This window comes from Trachinotus anak, unplaced genomic scaffold, assembly GCF_046630095.1.
Source record: "Trachinotus anak isolate AG129_WGS33_773 ecotype Australia unplaced genomic scaffold, CSIRO_AGI_Tana_v1 ptg000016l, whole genome shotgun sequence".
NCBI classification, from domain to species: Eukaryota; Metazoa; Chordata; class Actinopteri; order Carangiformes; family Carangidae; genus Trachinotus; species Trachinotus anak.
This window is the reverse complement of record NW_027273867.1, coordinates 14,440,963-14,462,322: the sequence shown is the minus strand read 5'-3', so window position 1 is coordinate 14,462,322 and position 21,360 is coordinate 14,440,963. Positions and strand designations below refer to the sequence as shown.

At 42.4% G+C, this 21,360-nt stretch overlaps 2 protein-coding genes and 1 long non-coding RNA gene across 3 annotated transcripts in view; 2 read left to right on the top strand and 1 right to left on the bottom strand.

Annotated features, from left to right (window-relative positions):
- The window catches only part of pag1 (phosphoprotein membrane anchor with glycosphingolipid microdomains 1), a 48,849-nt gene extending 35,778 nt beyond the window's left edge, over positions 1 to 13,071 (top strand). The window contains exons 4-9 of the mRNA XM_071499267.1: positions 79 to 136; positions 3,156 to 3,252; positions 3,711 to 3,880; positions 4,168 to 4,599; positions 10,375 to 10,434; positions 10,786 to 13,071. Of these exons, the coding sequence (XP_071355368.1) occupies positions 79 to 136; positions 3,156 to 3,252; positions 3,711 to 3,880; positions 4,168 to 4,599; positions 10,375 to 10,434; positions 10,786 to 11,148 (1,180 nt within the window). The 3' untranslated portion in view covers positions 11,149 to 13,071. The remainder of the gene's footprint in view (positions 1 to 78; positions 137 to 3,155; positions 3,253 to 3,710; positions 3,881 to 4,167; positions 4,600 to 10,374; positions 10,435 to 10,785) is intronic.
- Positions 49 to 3,814, bottom strand: LOC139633545 (uncharacterized). The gene is made up of 3 exons (XR_011693778.1): positions 3,682 to 3,814; positions 1,722 to 1,828; positions 49 to 189 (listed from the first exon to the last, which is right to left on the bottom strand). It is a non-coding gene; the product is annotated as an uncharacterized lncRNA (long non-coding RNA).
- A 2,067-nt stretch (positions 13,072 to 15,138) lies between the features above and the next one.
- znf704 (zinc finger protein 704) overlaps positions 15,139 to 21,360 on the top strand; it is a 44,630-nt gene continuing 38,408 nt past the window's right edge. The window contains exons 1-2 of the mRNA XM_071499266.1: positions 15,139 to 16,038; positions 21,136 to 21,320. Of these exons, the coding sequence (XP_071355367.1) occupies positions 15,778 to 16,038; positions 21,136 to 21,320 (446 nt within the window). The 5' untranslated portion in view covers positions 15,139 to 15,777. The remainder of the gene's footprint in view (positions 16,039 to 21,135; positions 21,321 to 21,360) is intronic.

Here is a 21,360-nt window from a genome sequence, read left to right as displayed (position 1 = left end):
TGGAGAACAGAAGCAAAACAATAAACATCCACCGTTTATTTTTCTCTGGTCTCATCTCTCCTCTCCTCTGTCTTTTAGGCAGAAGAAAGCGGCCAATGGACATCCAGCAGTAGACCACGACAACCTGATGAATGGAGTGAGTCAGACTTGAGCTTTTCCTTCCTTGCAGTAGGCTGGATCCTGCATAAGCTACAATTGTGAAGAGGAATTAAATTAATATTTTGAAGGGAGACTGAAACACCTCACAGATGGCAGCTCTGATGAAAATGATTTTCTAAAATCGTGATTAGGTTTCCAGTTCTGCTTGTTATGTTTGTCATGTGTTTTTGTGAGTGTGTGTGTTATCTGTGTGGTGTGTGAAATGGGTTTTGAGTCAGGCAGTGTGTCAGGCAGATGAGTAATTACACCCACACATACACATTTGCGTGTCTTACGCTGTCTCTAGACAAACAGATAGATGGATGAGGTCAGGGGTCAGTGTCAGCTTGGGATTGTGGGAAACTTGAGAAACAAGAAACTAAAAAAATATATATCTGAATACAGAAACAAAGTTTGACTTAGAGGTGCTCTCTTGTTCAAATAAAAGCACCCACATAGTGTGTTACAGATGGAAGCACACAAAGCAGACACACACTTATGTACAGTCCTCATTACTCCCAGCATGGGAGACATGTGATGTCTGTAATCAGGCTGTGTAATCACTGCTAAACAAGGCTGTTGATAGAGCTTCCACAATGGCTGCATGCCTGAATAACACAAGTCTCCACCCTGATGTGCTATGACACACATACACACACACACACACTTTAACATTTGCCTCCTAACCCACTTCCATCACGCAGACACAGAAACATACACAAAGAAACATCACCTCCCTGCCCTCCTCCTGACTGGCAGCCTGCACTTGTTAGCGAGATTGTTCCTAAATTGCAAGTGGCCGCTGATGGGGAAGTGGCTTTTCCTGCTAAGTGAGCACTTGTGGGAAACTCCACTGATTGCTATTATTGGTTATTTTAATATTATAGTGCGTGCTTATTTTTCCAAGATCTCTGAGAAGAAAGAATGAAAATGAATTCAGTTAAGCAATGGGCACAACAATGTGAAAAAAGAGAATATTCAGTATCGTTGACCTTTTGCTCTGTCTGGATATGTGTTACTCATAAAGTGCACACGTCATCTTAAAACATCATTTCATGGACATAGATAGTAATCACCGACTCCCATTATACAGATGATTCAGTAACCAAGCAACATTTAAATGTGGCAAATGCCTGGCTTACACAGGCTAAGTGACCGCTCACTCCTTTATTCTGTCATTCCCTCTGGGGCTGTGTGTGTGTGTGTGTGTGTGTGTGTCATCCTACATGCTTCACTATGCACATACACATTCCTCTGGGCCTTTTTGTATTTGATGGATATCTTCACTGTAACCTCTATGCAGTAGCACAATTACGGGGTGGTCAGATTGTTTCAGGAGGGACCCATTTAAATGATGAACCATGTCACAGCCTGACAGGTTAAATGGGGGTCTTTGTCTTTGTAGACGAGTATATTGGCTTTTCCTCACTCACCCACAATCAGTCTGGCTGTCTCTCTGTGGCCACATCCTAACGCCAGCTCTCACACCTCCTCTTCATTCACACATATCATTAGACATCTGTCAAACAGTTTAACCTAAAGGCTGCAAATGGTCTAAATTAAGTGTCTCATTCAATCCTTACCCGGACGCATTAAAACACCTCAACTCATGTCTTGTGAGGTTCAGCTGTGTGGCTCAGATTGGGTTCTGAAGACGTTAAGCAGGTGTTTTCCCGCCTTCGCCGAGAAACTGAAACAAAAGAAAAACATTAGAGATGCTTGGGCCATAAAATAGTTAAAGATTACCTCATAGACACCAACAGTTATGATGGTACATGACCACTAGGTGGCGATGTGTAGCTTCTAATGCTCTACTTCACTGCTCACACAGGAGGAAAACAACAAACCTAAACAAAGAGACTCTTGACTTACACCAGTCAATATATTTTCACAGTGATTTCTAAGCTGTTAGCAGTAGGTGACAGAGTGATGCCTCCGCCTATGAAAACAAGACAATTAATGTTAAAGTGGATGGTGATAAATCCTGCCGATGCTGAGCACATCCTGTGTTAATTAGTGCAGTGTCTTTTCAGTGACTCTTATTTGGAGTTGATGAGAGTGTTGATTTGAGTGTTTGCTCGCTGGTAGAGTTGATTTGACTCTGATCAAACTGACAGTGTGGATTTTTGCACCATCACAGTTTAATTAGAGCTGCAGAATCCGTCATGTGATGTAACAAATAGGGAAACAGCCTTCAACTGGAGGACACGTTAGAAAAATCTGCTGAAGTGTCCTTAAGCAACACTGAATCCCCGCCAGCTACAGAGCAGGGTTATTGCTCTGTAGCTCTGACTTCCCTGCAGAGGGAGGGATGGTAAAATAGGGAAGCAAATATCATCATAGTATCATCGTCTATGGTTTGAATTTTCATGTCACATTACTAATTCTGTCATTTAACCCTCTTCTGTGAAACCGTTAGCTTCAGTGTCTCATATTAATGAATCGACGTGACATTAGGAACATGAGATTAGAAGTATCTGTAAGTGAGGAGGACACAAACCCTGTTACCAGCAGCTTATCTTCATTAGGCATAAGTCATTTAACAGTTTTGTTTTTCACACTTGCAGAAATTATGCAATTGCAGAAATCTTAAGATGTCTTTTCTTGTTGGGTAAAATTATTATTAAGTATAATTAAGCATGCATAACATACTGATAATGAGCTTAAAATAATCAATTTATGTGATGAGTAAAGCTAAGAAAAGCAGGGATGTGTGAAAACTGTAATCATCGCTGCAAATATGAGAGTTGTGTTCCCCAAAATCCTGGAGACCCTGAAAATAATGTTCCAAACATACCGCAGTCTGCTGCCAGCGGCTTTTGGATTGAGCAGAGGCGTGAAAGTCATCTACCCTGTGCAAGCTGACAAGTGCAGATGGATTCCTGTTCCCTTCAGGGAATTCAACATCAGAATAATTCTTGGTGTGATGTGCAATTGAAATAACCAAAAGCTGGACTGCCTTTGTTTTGTGAGGTGAGAACCAAGCGGTGACTAACATCTTGTCCTTTGTCGTGCAGGTGTCAGAGAGAGAGACGATCAGCCAATCAGTAGACAGCCCAGCAACTGATGCGGCCGTCAGCAGCTCGCACAATGGTCCTTTAACCAGCGGTACAAGTAAGGAAAGATAATTAGTTAGTTAATTATTTTATCTACACTATGTGGTATCAGTGATAGATTTACAGCTACTCTCTCTCTCTCTCTCTCTCTCTCTGTTGTCCAGTAGGTTCAGAAATTCAGGTTCCTGATAATAAGATTTGTTTGGCAGCTGTTGTTATGCAACATTTTTGACCTCAGCCGTTGTTTTGTTATGAGCATATCTATGTAATGTTCTTAGTCATATTCATTAGCCATTTTACCTGGATGGGTTCTTATCTTTAATAACAGGAAACTGGAAAAAATAATAGATCCAGAGTCATGAGATCTTTACTCAGATTAGTTAGATTGTGAGTCACTAAAATAGTGACTCACAACAGTAAATGTGTTAACATTAGTAAATGTAAAATATTCATCTCAACGTCATCAAGCGAGAAGCCGTTTTCTCACCCTGACTCTTTTCTCCTCTGTTCCACTAGTCCTCACAGACACACAGGACACCAGTCCCCAGCCGTCAGAGGAGATGCTTTCCAGCCAATCAGAGCTCAGGTCCTCCAAGTGTCCTCAGGATCGTGAGCTTCCCAGCATCCCTCCCAACAATGCCCTTATCGGGGACGGACCCCCGGCCTCAGGGGACAGCACCTATGAGGTCAATGTTTAAAGTCACCTCACAATAGCAGAATCACGTTTTTACTTGCACTTAGCTTGAATGTGGCAGTAGAGGAGATTAAAGCTTTGATTGGTTGGCCGGTTGACTGAGTGATTGATTGGTTGATCGATTGAGCTTAGGGTGAAAATACAGACAGAAAATGTGAATTTTCAGCAAGAGCTAGATGGATTGTTTGAATTTTCTGTTAAAAAACAGAGGCATTAAATGTATTTAGCTTATTTAGCTCAAGTATATTAAATAATCCAATATATGTAACTGCTATGCAGGTGGTGAAGGAGATTGCAGTGGCGTCACGTGACGTCAGCGTTGAAGACTCCCTGTACGAGACGGTCAAGGAGCTCAAAGACCCCCCCGCACAGCTTGGCCTCCCCAACGGTACCATCCCGCTGAGCCCCGACGAACCTCCCCATCATCCCCCTGCCCTCCTCAATGGCCACCTCAGCCCCTGCACACCTGAGCGGGGGCCCCTGTGCGCAGGGGTGGAGTACGCCTCTGTCGACCTGAATAAGAAGAGCCGTCACAGTGCTGACATGGAGGCCAAAAGGCGCTCTGATAATGCCACCATGCCTTCTCACAAGCCTCTGGAGGAACCAGAGGAGGACTTACCCCCGCCAGTACCAGAGAAAGTTCTGGATGAAAACGACAACCAGCCGGTGGTGATGAATGGGCTGGCTGGGGCTGGACTGCACAATGGAGAGGTGAGGATGGTGTGTGTGTGTGTGTGTGTTAGCGTGTGTGTGTGTGACTGTGGTCTCACACCTGTAGATCTAGTGCACAATGCAGGTTAAATCCTAAATTGACCCTTCTCTCTCTGTAAGGCACAGCACTAGATTCTGTTGGTTTGTTTGACATGATAGTTGATGACCGACAAAAACAAATACCATTTTAGTTCATTCCAACCAGGTTTAAAAAAAATTCCTATTTAAACTTCTAGTTGACTATTCATCTGCTCATATAATTGAAGCCTTTTCCTGATTAATGTTACATCCAAAACACTTGCTAGGCTCTGACTGGGCTACTTTTCATCTGTCATCAGTTCGGATCACAGCAGAGTTAACATTACGTCAGTAAAATGTTCAGCAGTTAGCTAGCTACAGCGAGAGCCTGAATTTATTTCAGATCCCTACATATTACCATTGTGGCCTTCATTGCTGTCATCTGTCAAAACATTAGTGCATTTTAACAAACAGTAGCATGAGCTGTGTAATTGATATTAGCATGCGAGCTGTCACCAGCTTTTCAAACGAGTTAAAAAATGTCCCTGAACGAAGTTAGTGTTTGTATCAATTACATGTTTAATGTTTTGATAAAATCATCAATTTTGAGGTTTTAAAATGTCGGATTTAGCGACATTTCTGGATCTTTTCCGTTACTTTAACCCCAGTCATGTGATCGGTCCTGCTGCCATTTGGTGTTTTGGTTGAATGTTACAGAAACAACACATTTAAGCCCATTAATGCATAAAAGTCAAAACAAGCATACCTAAAATGTGCCCCCTAACTTGTCAGAGTAAATATCAACATGTGACCAACTCATTTATTACAAAAAAGTAAGGCAGTCATTGTAATATCTCAAGAGGTATTAAATTCTTCATAATCCAATTTATTCCAATATAATTTTGAGGTGGGTCATCGGCTCGGGAACTCTGTGTAAAAGAGTCAACGTAGCTGGAAAGAGACAGAGACAATGGAGAACAGAGAAGAAGGGAGACGTATCTCCCACACAATTATCATCTGCTAAGCTGCCAGCTCAGTGCTGCTTTAGGGAGAGTGACAGACCGAGGGGAGAAATTGGAGAGAGAGAGAGAGAGAGAGAACGGTGTAGGAGTGAGGGGAGGAAAGGAGAATGAAAATGGGAGCCAGAGAGGGAAGAGGAGGAGAGAGTAATAGATGAAACAGAGATAGTGACGGAGAGATGATGGGAGATTGACTCAAAAAAAAAAAAAAATTGCTGAAAGGACCGGGAGGCATGAAGGGTGAGGGAGAGAGAGAGAGTCAAGAGTGAGAAACAGTGAGTGAATGAAAGGAGAAGAAGAAAAAAAAGAAGCCCAGTGGCATACAAATGAAGCCATCTGTAGAAGAGAGGAGTGTATCGGAAAGAAAGACGGATGATAAAGAAGAAACAGTGCTGAGGAGAGGAAAAAGGGTGAGAGATGGAGATGTAGAGGAGCAGAGAGGGAAAGGGAGTAAATGAAAGAAGAGAACAGTAAGATAAGGGAGTGTGGAGGTGAAAGGGAGAGAAGAAAAGCAGTTCAGTGTCATGTGCTGAACAGAGCAGAGGAGCTGCTGCTGCTGCTCTCAGCATGTCGTCTTCCACATGCAGAGATCCATCAGAGAGACACACACAGACACACACACACACACACACACAAAAACAAACCAACAAACTCACGGAACGAATTGCATCAGACTGATGGAAGCTGACAAGCGCACGAACATAAACACCACATTGTCAATCTGCCACAAAGCTGCGGGAAGTGGCAACTGTTCTTCTTTTCTACACTCCTCCTTTAAGTTCTGTTCATGTTTGCTTTGCTCTTTCCTCTGCATCACTTCCCCTTGTCCTGTTTTAAAGGATAATTATGCTCGATTTGAACTTCTCTCATTTTGAGCCACATGACCAGCATGGCTCTAAAGACGGCAGTGTAGGCCTATCCAACACTTTGGTCAAGACTGAAATACCATTGCTGTTAGGTTTGACACAGATATCCATGGTGCCTAGAGGGTGAATGCCAAGGTTAAAAACTTTATAGATCCCCTGACTTTTTCTCTAGCATCACCATTAAGTTGAAATGTGGGTGTTTTAAGTGAAATGTTTCGACAACTGTTAGATGGACTGCCATCAGTTTGTTACAAACATCCATCTTCCTCTCAGGATGAATTGCAAAACCATTTGTTGATCTCGTCGCTTTCCTCACGTCAGGGTAGAAACATCAGCATGTTACCATTGTCATTGTGTGCATGTTAGCGTGCTCATGGTAGTATTTATCTCAAAGCACTGCTGTGCCTAAGTATCCTCACAGAGCTGCTAACATGACTGTACAGGCATACGTTTTGGCCATCATCCCTATGTTGGCTATCATCCCAGTTAGTAGTTGAGAAGTTTCACAAACTCTCTGTTGTAAGTGTTCATCACAATCTACAAACTGACATCCTGGTTCAATTTTGACCTACTGTACTTGCTGTAGTTGTGCAAGCACGGTTTTCTGGTACATTGAGGGATTATTACCAACATTTCAGATATGTTCACTTTTGGTTTCACCTTCAAAACATAGTCTTTTAAATCACCTGGCTGGTGGCTTTGACTTTGTTGTTGTAATGGTGCCATGTTCCCAGATCTTTGGTGAGTACACTGTTACCACAGCCGGTACAAAATAACTGCCAAAACTATTAAAGTGAGACGCCTGTTGTAATAAAGCAGAATTATCCTTTATTATACTCCGTCTTCTTGGTTCTTGTTTCCTCTTTTCATCTCCTCCACCTCTCCTTATTTTTCTTCCCTTTGTTTAGTCACATCTTTCTGTTCCTTTGTCCCTGGTGTTGCAGCCAATTAGTTAATCACTGTAGCTCATGTGGGCAGCAGGCGAGTCCAGCTCATCTGACCCCTGTATCCATGATGAAATCTCGATCTGCAGGGCTACAATACATGCTGAAAAGTGTATTCATTTATATACGTGCACCCACATGTACCTTGTTGGTGTGTCTAGTCAGCATTAATTCTGTTATTTCTCCCCATCCCCCCTTATTACACACACACAGGTACTGAGACGTGTGTGTGTTTACATATATTCTGCTACACATAGACTCCCTGGGGCTGATTTAAGGTTAACCCTGAATGTTCCCTGCTCCCCGTGGTTTACGTCCGTGTATGACCAGGAGCCGTCAGTGATTTGTCTTGTCAGACCGAGTATGTGTACGTGTGTCTGAGCGTAGTGAGCGCCAGCTGGCCACCATCACTATGACAGTTAGTCTGGCTTCATGATGGATGATATGGGCCACAGATACTCTCTCTACATCTCCATCTCTCTCTCTCTCGCTCTCGCTCTCTCTCACCCACACACACACACACACACACACAACACACACACACACACACACACACACACACATATATATACAGTCATCTTGTGCATATACACTGGGGTGCTTGTATGTAAATGTCTGAGAGGAATCCCCTCCAGTGGCAGCTCGGTAAATGCTGCTCACATACACACACATTCACACACAGGTTTTCTCATATAAACACATCTTTCCATACGCACATCTGGTTTCTAGTTTAACATTTCACTGCACACACACACACACACACACACACACACACACAAACTCGCACACCCACACAGCCGTTTTGTGACCTTTTATTCCCAGTTTCTCTGATCCTGTGCAGTTGTACAGTTATTGAACCGTCATAAACAGCAGTAACACTTGTTTGCAGTCATTTGACTGTGTGTTGCCTGTGGGCTTTTCATATGAGGCACAGGAAATGAATTTGACCCAGCCAATGGGCCACTGGGAAATACACTGGGGACATGGTGCAGGTAAACTGCGATATTTAGCTTGTCAGCAGCACTGTTGAGCTGCCTGTCAGAAGTGGGAATCACTATTGTGAGACAGAGGATTTGAGTACGTAATATATCTGCATGTGTACGTGTGTGATTTATAGTTGAGTTTGTGTTAATATGGTTTATTTATTTTGCATATCTACAATTTGTTTGGGTTTGAGCATGTGCAAGACAGGGGACACAGATAATCTGAGTGGAGATATTAATACTGATTTATATGTGCCTATGTCAACATGCACGTCAGCACGACTGACACACTGACACCTGAGCTGTCCATCCTCTGAGGCGACTGTAATCAGCTTAGTGTCATACTTGTGTGTCCTGCATGTCATTGTATCTCCTACATACACACACACACACACACACACACATTGCTGTAATCTTCTCACACACACACGCAAACACATTGCATCTTATTGTAGCATGTCAGAATATTCATTTCCTGGATGTAATGTCTCGATGTGTATCGACACAAAACAAACCCCCTGTCTACATGCTGATATAGGTCTTGATATCATTTTTTTCAGACTACAATTTAATGTCCATATGCATCAAAACCAGGCGTTTATTGCAGACTGTGTGAATGGCCAAATGAAAATTCCTGTTTAATTTGCACTGATACTTGAGCCAAGAATAAGGAGGCTTCAAGTTAGAGTGAGACACACACAGAGGTGCAGTGACTGGGTCAAGTCACCTGCGTCCATGCTTCACTCAAACTCTCCCTTTAGGTCACTCTGCCTAATTGTTCAGCTAATTAAAGCAAAATGAAAAAGGCATCTGCTGGACTGTAGAGTGCGTGTCGGATCTATAAAAGTAATCATGTTTCCAAACATGCATTATCCATAAAGTAATCATATTGATTAACGCTCTTTGAGGAAAATACCAGAGAAACATCCATCCACATGAAGATGCTATGACACACAGTGGGGGTGGACGGTTTGATCCATGATCTCTGTCCACAGTGTTTCATTCAGTACATAAATGTAACTTGTGTGGAGATGTGCCCTTGACAGGCACCAGGCGCTATGGCTCAACAAGTGAACAGCTTTTCCTGCCCTTTTTTCAAAGGCATCAGCATTATCCTTGGTGCCTCTAACCAAGGACTTCGTGAATCTGAATTTATTCCTTTCATCAAGTCAGAAAGGAACACAAAAAGCAATGTTTTCCTCTTGGAGATGTGCATGAAATTTTCACGCAATATGAACTATTCAGTCAACGCAGGCAGGGATATTGAGGTTCTTGTTAGACTCCTGAGGTGTTTGGCACCGCTGTCAGATGGGCTTTGTTGATTAATGGCTCCCTCATCGATCATAAGGCGAAGCGAACAGAGACTGTGCACAAAAACATCACACTCTCTGTCACTGCCTATTGACTTTCACTCAATAATTTTCTTAATGAACGGGTGGTTATAAACAACATTAGCTTTATACGTATCGCAGCCGAAACGGCAAGCGCAAAGCCTGTTTTTCTCTCACTGCTGGGAATAGTTTAGAAGTTCACTTTATTGATCGCTTACCGGGCGCTCTCTTAAGACATTCGCAGATTTTCCACTGGTGTTTATGTTTTTGAGAACTGGTCAATAGTTTGCCAACATGTTTTAGTGATGCAGATCAATAAGAACCGCAACCATTTCTTAATTGCATTTCCCTCAAAGTTTTTGTTTCTGTGTTGCAGCTTGCTGCTTTTGTTTATAAGAGACACTCTATGGATTGTTGCTTTAAATTTCTACAACAGGAAGATGCCACCTAATTCTTCAAAATAAAAATGCGTGACAACCCTTTAAATGTTCGTAACAGCCACTTTTAGTTGAAGCTTTGGGAGTGTTTAAAACATCAGATTCTGCACTCAGTCTTTTCTTTTTATACACAGGCTGCCATATCTAAATCTATCTTTTTGTTCTTTTCTCTTCCAGTTACACTCCCCTCTGTCTCCTCCACCAGGGTTCGACAACCACATTCTGTCAGACAATGAGGTAAGTGTGTGTTTAACTCCCTTATTCCCCAAACTGTCTTTTCCAGTCCCGAGACTGCAGCACTTTACACTGTGAATGCCAAAGCTCCAAGTACCAAAAAGATAAAAAAAAGAAAAGAAAAAGCGGAAACTGGTAGACTAGTTACAGAACATCAGACAATTCGCTATGAGGGAAAAACCCTGCAGGACTCTTTTGATATGAACGTATCGGTGACTCTTTCTTTTTGTGTTCTCATTCCTGTTATCTCATTAAATGTAGTTATATTCACAGTTTATATAATCCACAGTTTTATAAAATAACCCAAAACAAGGGCAATTCACATGAACAGCGTGTCTTTTCTGTGTCCTCCAGTCGGCCGTGTACTCTACAGTCAACAAAACAAACTGTGACGATGCTGTAAACGAGGAAGACAAAGAGCACGACTACAGCAGCATCGCAGAGATCAAAGGTCTGGTCCCGGCCTCTTCCTCCAGTGACCTCTACGCCACTGTCCGAGATATCTACACCCAGCCAGATGAGCCCCAGCTGGGGGAAGACCCAATCTTGGACAGCACAGATCCCGGCTACGAAACCATCCGCATCCCAAAGACTAATAGCTTGGGTGATGACCACAGGGCTGGGCAGGGAGCAGAGGGATCAGATACCGCCAAAGCAGAGCCTGACTATGAGAGCGTCGGAGAGTTGGGTCTGGGCCGGGAAACATCCCGCCTTTGAGTTTTTCCCCCTCATCATCATCTTCATCTGCGGCGGTTTTGGTTGAAGCTTCCTATCTGACACATCTTACAGACGTTCCTGCAGTGCTTTGATCCTGCTACCAAGCATGCTTTTGGTGCATGACTTGGGGAAAACTGCAGAAAATGACTCACCACACCGCATCCATCATCAATGCATGAGTGTCCTCTTTACAGCTTGGGTACGGTTTATCATATCTGAACTTTTAATTTATCACCCGTGGTCAACGTCATCGGTACTGTTAGGCCTACCAGTAAATGAACTGCAGTACCTCAGTCACTGGGCATTAATCATGTGGAAGATTGCACTTTGGATCATCATTAAATTCCTCTTTTTCATCTCTGCTGACAATGCATATCATGAACACTCGATTATGAAAAGATATCAAATAAATATCAAATATTTTATCACAACACACAGAGCATTTCAAGGGTTAGCTGAGGACATTATCTGTGCCTGTGATATAAAAAAGATACCAATAATTCAGTGCCATATGCTCATGATATTCATGCACTTACTGTACATATGAAGGTAAGATTGTTTGTATGCCCCATCTGCAGCTGCTAGTGACTTTCTAGCTTCTTCCAGGTAACTCAGTGTCCCTTGTTTTATTGAGGCGTCATGGTGTATTTCCAGGCTGCTCCTTGTCAGGTTGGCAACACCTCCCACTGTGCTTAAAATTCCTGTGAATGGGATGTTGGCATGGAAAGCAAAAACCAGTTTCATCTGTGACCAAATAGTTAGTCAAGACAAACATTGCATTTGATAGATTAATGATGACTGTTGCAGTGCTATATTCAAGTCCTTATGTTGAGATGGACCACAGCAAAGGTGTGGGTTCAACATGTTACAGGTCAGGAGATATGAAACCAGTCATCTGTTGAACCAAAATGGAAAGAAAAGCTTAGAGAAGCAGATTGAGCTCGCAGTTTCACAACACACATTCAATGGATTTTTTAGAGGTTTTCCAGTCCATGTCAACATTTTTTTGTGAAATTCATATTTATTTGAAGACGCATATTGTTGTGTAATTGTGAAATGCTACAAAGTATGTCTGTGAAAGTAAAGTAAATATGGTTTTATAGAAGTTTCTAGCATTTTTATTGAAAATGAAAGTGAGTTGTGAGTCAATGACAGTTGTAAAGGTACGCTTTCCCCTGACTTTTTAAAGAATTCATTGTTTTAAAAAATATATATATATGATGAGACCATATTTTGTTTTTTTGTCATTTTACAAAGGGGTCAACACAAATTCAAAAGACTTGTAATGTGATAAAGTGACAGACAAACTTTTATTATGAATGCAAATGTTATAGTTCAAATGTATTTTTTGGTTGTTATGCTTTTTGAGCCTACTCTTGGTACAGTATACAGTCTTCAGTTGGCATCCTGGATTATTTTAAAGCACAAGGTTTAATATTATGGTACTGCATTTATATACAGCTTATCAAAAGCATTATTACAAGTCAGTTAGATCTCTGCACAATTTGAATATCTAATGCTTTTTGACTTACTAGTAGCACTCTGAAGAAAAACATATCTGTCTGTTTGTAGCTTGTACTGACGACATGCCAACCAAGGCTTGTATATAGTTAGAGCACTATTTTAACCGTTACTTGCTGGAAGTTTTATGTAAGCTTTTACTTATTTGTACAATGTTCAGAGTGATATAATTTTAGGATAAGTCTGTTAAGAGCACTGATTATATGTCTGCCTTGTTTTATGGAAAACTGAAACCCTGTTGTCCAATGGCTTTTTGCCTTGTAATGTAACTTAGAGCTGCTTTTGAGTTCTGAGTAGTAGTAACCAGTCACGTCAGAAATATGGTACAATGTTTTGGTACTTGCATTTTAAGAAACAATAAGTGTGGTACTTTTATTTAAAAAAAAAAAAAAAAAAAAAAAAGAATTATTGTCTAAATACTGTTGTTTGATGCTTATTTTCAAATTAACAGGGCCAATGTTTTTTTTTTTTTTGTTTAGTTTTTTTTTTGCTGTAAATATATCTTTCACTGCTACAGTATCTCCCCGCTTTTGCAGAACAATTGGTGTCATCTGCTTCCACCCACATCAACATATCCCAGCATTACGCTATCTCCAGCCTGAGTTCATGTTTCATTAGACTTGCAGGAGTTTGTTGGTGGTTGAGACAAACACAGGCAGCCCTCACTGCCTGGCATTAGATTCATAAATGATATCAGACATTTGAAATGCTGTTACATCTCCCAGCAATGCTGTAGTCAAAGAGGATTTTAAATGCAATCCACTCCCAGTATTTTTTGAATGAAGACGGGTATGTGGGACCCTAAAAAGAATTATGTTAAATTCTGCAAAGAGGTAATTATCAGTGTTATTTACACTCCCACATGACCCTTTGAGTACATTGCTCCTACCAAGAGACATGGTTGTGTATCAGGGTGGTGCCATCATTTAGATATAATGGTGTTCACAGAACGCTATAAATGTCCTCTAAGGAAATGATCTGCCAAAGGGGGATGCTTTAGTGCCAAATCTAATCAGGGCAACACACACAACACACATACACACACACTGTTAATAGATACTTACCTAAAATCACATTCCCTCTTGCTGTCTTGGTCATATAAACATGTCCATTCCTCTTCAGGGAATGGGGGTGTTGCAGGAGTTTGGAGATGCTCCTCTGCTGCCACTACTCCTGTAATGAGACAGTTTGCCCCCCCTCCCCCCCCCTACAACCAGCAGACAACTCTAAGGTGACACCCGCTTTTGATCACAGGGCAAAGCCTGTTTTGGCAGTTATGGCCACATCTGTTACTCCACTCTGTCTATTTTCCATTCTCTGCATGTAAATATTTTATGACATGAATTGTCCTATTAAAATATATATATAATAAATCGTGTCATTGTGTCCTTTTATTCACTGCGGTGCTGTCATGTAGACAGATTGTAAGCTGCATATGATTTTCTAAAAAAAACATTACGTTTGACATCAATTAGGCCATTTGTTACTGTGATAACAGTAATATTACTAATATTCGCTCAGCCACACTGGCTGATAATCATGATGTCTTCTGCTAAACTTGATTTATCAAAGCACAGTGAACTTTTTAATCAAGAGGGACACACTTATCAGATATCTTTTTTTTTTCTTAGAGAGCAACAACTTGTGTCACATTGTGTGATCACACTTTTTCTTTTTTTAGAATAGTAGCTTAGCCACCTGTGAGCGCTGTTATGTACAGTGTTATAAAGTAGAGCATAAAATAAGGAAGCATATGACTACTGAATCATTCTTATGATTGACACACTACGTGTGACATTAAATAAAGGTCACTGCATGTCTGGCAAGGCTGACCTAGGTTCACCCTTTTAAATTTGCATTTTCATAGATATTTATCTTGGCTGTATTTAGTATTGCACAAGCTGCATCTGTCCAGCATTGTTTGTCGAAATTATCTAATGGGACAGGCTTAGATTTGATTGGCTCTTGCCTGGCCAGATGCATGATGTGCGCAGGGTCCATGTTGAACATGTTGACCCTTTAGTAGAGAAAAAACAGCATGTTTAGTAATGACAAAACCAATAAGGAATTAAATAACCTGTTGTGTTTACATTCACAAAAACAGACCAGTGCAGTCCATTACCTTCATTTTAGAACCACGTCAGGGTAATTTAGAAGTCCGATTGCACCTGAAAAGTAGGCTACATGCATGTAACAGCTAAGTTACTACTGTCTGGTAGAGGTTTTCCTTTCCACAGCTTAAATCCCCCCATTCCCCTTTCTTTCCTTCTGCCATACCCTCTCCCTTCTCGTTTCCGCTCCATCCTTGCGTCATTGTTTTGAATGGAGCATCCTCCCGGCTTTAGTTACCTTCAGTCGGAAGAGAAGGGGGAGCGGTGGGGGCTTGTGGAGGCGTGTGCTTCGCCGACCAATTGCGGCTCTCCTAGGCCGCCGGACCGCACATGTTTACAGGCAGCATTCCGCCGGTAGAGGCTGTGTTCGGTCGGAGCCACACACGGACTGGATGTCGCAGTAGCCGGATCCGGAGTCACCTGACGGTTATATTTTGAACCGTTTTCAGCATCTGCGGTGGGATGACCACGTACAGGGTCGAGTGAAGCGAAATCATTCGACGTATTCGCTTTCATTTTTCTACGCCCGAGTCGTTTTTATCGCGAATAAGCCGCTATCTTGTTAAATCGTGTGCAAATGTCATTTCGGATCCCGAACCCGGTGTTAGCCCGTGTTTTCCCGCCGTCTCCGGAGCTCGCAGGGAGCAGTGGGGAAAACAAACAGGTCGAACGGAGGAAGAGAGGCAGCCGGTTGGATGTGGAGGTTGTTTAGCGGCGAATGAATCGTTTTCATGTTGTTGGCATTTGTCGGTGCTAATCCCGAGCTCTCCTCCGGTTTTCGGTGCTTTTGAATGCGGCGCATTTAGGACGCTGTTTGTAGTTTTCGCCTTCCGAGTATGTTGCCGCTTTCTAACATTTTGTCGGGGCTGTTGGAGCGCGTAGTCTACCCGCTGCGGTTTTGTGTTTTGCTCGACGTTGTTTACCGGTTATAACTCGACGGTTAATGATTTAAATTCACCGGTTCGCCGGCTCTGACTTCAGTGAGACACTTTCAGACATGCATACGAGGCGTTTGGTGAAACGGTCGATCCTCGGCAGCCGCGTCTATGCGCCGAGTCCGACTGGGGACGGTGCCCCGGTGACAGGAGTGGTCCAGGCTGTCAAGCAGGAAAACAGAGACGTCTCGGCCGCGGGAGCCCGGCGCAGCGTCTACACCGTGCTCATGCAAGACGGGAGCCTCAAGGAGTTCTCCGAGGAGGAGATAGCCGCTGGGTTCAACCACACTGCAGCCAAAGGACCGCTCAAATCCAGCCTGAAGGTGTGTGTGTGTGTGTGTGTGTGTGTGTGTGCTGGAGCGAGAAAGGCGCCCCGGCCGGCAGGCAGCGCTTCACTGTTTTTGTTGTGCGGTGTTTTGCAGCGTTTAACCGCTTCCTGCGCGGAGCGGATTTAACGGTGCCACCGCTACCGCCGCCGCTGCTGCCGCCGCTGATGGCGAATTTAATCAGCGGGAACAAACCGGCATCGCTCAGAATAGCTGTAATACAGATTTGGTTGCATATTGCATCAAATAACGGGCTGTCATGACATTTGGCGACATTAAATATATGGGACAAAGGGCTTGATAAGGGCCTGCGCAATGTTTATGTGGGCTAGTGGGTGGGTAAGCCGAGGCAAACAAACACGCTGTGACTGCAGCGTTTGGACTAATGGAAAGATCTGGTCCGAGGTTTTTGCACATTGGTTTTTGTGATCATATTTATTATAGATAATTTTGTGCACCTTGCCTTTAATTACATATTTGCACTCAACGTGTTTTTGGACATTTTCATTTGTAGATGATGCAGCTTGACACCCAGTTGATTATTAAATGGCTTTATTTGAAATCACTCTGCACAACAAGGCTCTTCTCGTTTAACAAAGGTTTAAAATAGTTCGCCTGGCAGACTATAAAGTTCAGATGATGTCCAAATGTATGGTTGTGATATGGGGCCTAGTTAGCAGTGGCCCAGTTGCCTTGATATTCACCTTGTTTGCTTTTGGTGTCACATAAGTACAGATAAAGATTGTTTAAGGAAGAGAAGCCAATACAGCCCCTGGATATAAACACAGTTTCTGGCAATGGGGAAGTGTGTATGCGTGTGTTTTCTGTCCTCTTTACAGTGAGGGGGTGACTGAGGAATGCATGTGACTGAAAAGCGGCTTGTTTACGGTCTGATTTTGATTTATTTTGAGTGGTGTGCTTTTGCGCCTCCTTGCACACGTGTGTGGTTGTTGTGCTTTGATAAGTTATTGATAAAGTAACTTAGAGGCCGTAATCTTATTTGTTACAGGAACATATTTCATAACGGAAATGTTCGGGCCACTGTTTGTGACCACAAAAGCTGGACTGCTCACATTTACTGCATGTATTTACTGCATGTAAATGTGAGATGCGGGGTGGGTGTAAATTTACAGATGCAGTTGCACCACTCAAATTCGACTCCACTGTCTGAAATGCTTTTAAATCTTAAATAAAGTTGGATACTGTTATTTAAAACTTCACTCAGACTTGTCACCTCTTAACTAAAAAGAATGCCACAGCACTGCATGGTGACTTGTCAGAGTGATGAGGAATGCAGTGTAAACTTTGCTTGTCTTGGTTTGCATTTGCACATTTTGTGTATGCAGTGCTGCACTCCACAAAAGCTGTTACACAATACTGTTACAATCAGCGGTGCAGACTGGAGTAGTGCAGCTGAGGCTGAGAGCGTGGTCCCGTCAGCACAATGGTCAAGTCTCTTTCAGCACGACTCAATTCCTGCTGAGGTCGAAAACAAGCCATAAAATGAGGAGGAGGGGTTTGCTCTCTCTCTCTCTCTCTCTCTCTCTCTCCCTGTGTGTGTGTATGAGTGTGTAATAGCATAGATATTGCTTTCTCCCACATGTACATTTGTATGTGTAATGAGTGAGAGCTGACTAGTATAAAATTTGAAGTGGGGGTTGTTTGTGAGGGCATACTGCCCCATTTGAGTTGCAGCTGTACAGCCAACAAAGCAGGCACCCCCAGGTTGGCAACGGGTGGCATGCTCCAAAGAAGCTGGATGCTTGGCTCATTGCCCAGTATGGCAAACGACTGCCACCTATTCTTGTGAAGGGGGTGGGGGCATCATGATGCCACTTGTTGGTTTGTGCAAGTGTGTGTTGTGTGAACGGTGTTGCACAGATTTCTCACTGCTAATGAAGAGGCATTACTTGTTTTTGTTTTGCTGGCGCCTTTGTTGCCCTTGCTGTTGTTTATGTTCCTCGTACGCCGACGTTGGATTCAATGAAGCAAGCTTGTTGACAGGGGCTGAGTGACTCTTTGTTCTGAAGCTGTGATTCCAGGCAGGCTGGCGTCGGCTGTCCTTATTGGTTGACTGAGCAGCATGAGCGTGAAGCACAGTGACCGCAGGGTCAAGTCTGGATGCTGCTGCTGCCCCTGCAATGGTGTATGAGTAACCTTTTAGGGTAATGGAGGTGTGTATGTTTATCTAAGTGTATGATGTGAACACACAAACCGAGGTTTAACACACATGTTTCAAATCCTTTTTTCTAAATCTTGTGCTTATGCGTGCCCTTCAAAAGTATTTCTGTCTTGGAAAATGAGTCCACCTCTGCCTGCAGAATAACTTCCTCTATTAAACCGAAAAGAGACAAAGTTAGGGCTGAACGATTTGAGGAAAATATCTAATATCTAATCTAATTTTCTGCGCAGCATTGCAATTGCAATTTCAATTATGACCATTTTTAAAAAGGTAACCTTCAGGCTTGTGTACAGTTTTGAAGAAGATACGTTTATAATCACAATATAATTTTATTCAAAGAAGTCAATTTGTATGAATTAGCTAGTTTTTTAACAGAAATATCCATACCAGTTTAGCTCAGGTTTAGTAACATCTTGCATGAGTAATATACTTGACATTAACAGTATGCAAATATAACCACATGACTTAACGACATTAGTTTCGGTTAGTTTGGGTAATTCATGGGGTCGTCGTTGTTAATTAGCTGATAGCTACAGGTGAGGCCCTTTATTTGAGTTATGTTTAAAATTGCAACACAGTATGAAATCTCATATTGCAGCTTTGATATAAAAGCAGTCAGAGTTAAACCATCAATTAATCATGAATATCTCTAATTGTGATCATTTCCACTAGATGCTCCAATACAAATACTTCTAACACTACAAGACCCACATGAGCTAAAAGACACAGTCTGTAGGGATTTTATGACATTTGGTCCATGAGATTCAATTTATGGTCCCTGTCAGCTCGCTTTATTATGACCTTTGACCCATGAAGGTACAAGAATCTCTGCACTTGACAAACTACTGCCCAGAGCAAGTAGATTACGAGTTTCTCAGTATGGGCTTGTGAGTCAGAGAGAGAAAGAGAATGAGAGATAAAGTAAGGGGGTATATCAGCGACACTTGGGGTATTTGTTCTATTCACGCGTGCACACACTCACACACACATATACACCAGCTTTGACACATGCAACTCACATTTCACAACCGATTTCGTATGCTTCACGATTTCCTGGCTCCGTGAAATGCCATCATTCATAAGCCTGGTGAAAGGAAGGAATTGCTGTTGGTTTTATCCGAGAGGTACACTCGTCATACACACAACACGTAATCTTCCTCAAGCCGGTGTAATCCATCTTGTTGTTTTACTCAAGTCTATGTTTTCACAGAACATTTAGCGGACCACTGAGCGTTCGTGCAACCAGCCTCTGTGATGAGCGGTACTCGATACTCATTTCTCGTGTATTTATTTATTTTTACCTCATTAATCTAAGTGAATTGTTCTCTTGGTATTTGTGTGTGTGTGTGTGTGTGTGTGTGTGTGTGTGTGTGTGTGTGTGTGTGTGTGTGTGTGAGAGAGCTGTTGAGTCAGGTGCCATTGCCTTTTCCACAGTCAAGCCTAATCGTGTTACAGTGCTTTGAGATAATGATCTAGATCACACACTCACACATAGAAACACACACACTGGCCAGCCTGTCATAGCCGTCAACGCTCTGTTGGCGTGGGCAGCCGTGTGTGTCACTCTGGCTGTGTTTTGGCCTTTTCTCAGTGTGTTTCTAAGAGCCTGATGGCTTTAGTTACCTTCTGAGATGTGTGTGTGTGTTGGTGTGTGCGTAGGTGCATGCAGGTATTCATGTGCAGAAGCATGCCATCCGTTGTGTTGTGTAAGAGAAGAGATGATGTTGGGCTGTTTTTTTTCTTTTCTTTTTTTTCTTTCTTCTTTTTACATTGCTACAGGTAGGCGTTTTCAGAGCATTGTCATGGGGAAAAATGATTTTCTTTTGTGATTGTGTGTCAGTAAGTAGTTTATGATGGAAAGTGTGTGTAGTGTTAGAATGTGTTGTCTTGTGTAATGCAGTCCTTCTATATGGAGTCATTTGTGCATTAATTTGTATGTTGGGTGTGTTGTTACATTTGGTTTTCAGGGCAGAAGAGCCATCTGTGTGTGTGTCTTTTTATGGATTGACTGTCTCACCAGAGTTTACATGAAGAGCTGAAACTCTTAAACATAAGAGACCCAGTAAAATGTGTTGAGTAGTAGCATGTGATAGGATATGCTACCTGCAGCAACTCACCTACAGTGCTTCCCTGTGAACAGTTACGCTTTCTGGCTGCAAGGTGCTGTGAATTATATGAGGTCAACATGAAATTTTGTATTTTGGTTTAATCCTGATTTGAAACCGAGGCTATGGTTTTACATGCATTTGTATCAGCTTGCTGGGGATTAGAAAAAATACTTAATATTTGCTAGCTATATCATAAATGCATTGTTTTGTGTAAAGCACAAGTTATTTTTGCTCATAGAAAGGCAGTTTTAGGAGAATTCTCAACAGTATCTTGTGATTGTCAGTTTGAAAACCTCATCATCAAAATTGCTACAGGAACTAAGAAAAAAAGGAACTGACCATTGCACATTTTTGAGTTCATTCAGTCTATTTTGGAAAGGCAAGACACTCACATTTTCTTCCCCAACCATATTGGGCCATGTACTCCTTCATTTGAAATGTAAACATGAAAATCTTCAAAATTTGGGTTTCAAAATTTCAACAGCCAGATCCAGAGTCCAGAGCCTGACTTATTAACTGATGCTGTGCTGAAAGACTATATCAGTTTGTCATTGTTTCCATGCACTGGACTGTTTCTGTGGATTTAAGTAATTTAAATGGGCAGTATTTCTTAATATTAATCTTTACCTACAGCAAAATTGTATGACATGTTCATCACCCTAGGCCTTTACAAAAGGAGATTTGTTTCCGTATTTGGCACAACTTTCCATCAGTGTTGTTCATGGCTCATCACTGCTACTAATTTGTGTATGTGTTTCTCTAACCGAGCATTTACTTATTCCTCTTTGCATCCTTTTCCAACAGAGCTCCTGTAATGGAGCTCCACAGGGCCACAAGGTGGAGGGCGGCTCCCTAAGCCCAGAGGGGGTGGAGGAGCAGCGGTTGGCAGACAGTAAACGTGTTAGCCGGGACCCCGACACCCGATCAGTGTCCCTGCTAGAGCAGAAACGCAAAGTGGTCTCCTCCAGCATTGATGTCCCTCATGCCAGGTAGGACTGTGTGTGTGTGTGTGTGTGTGTGTGTGTGTGT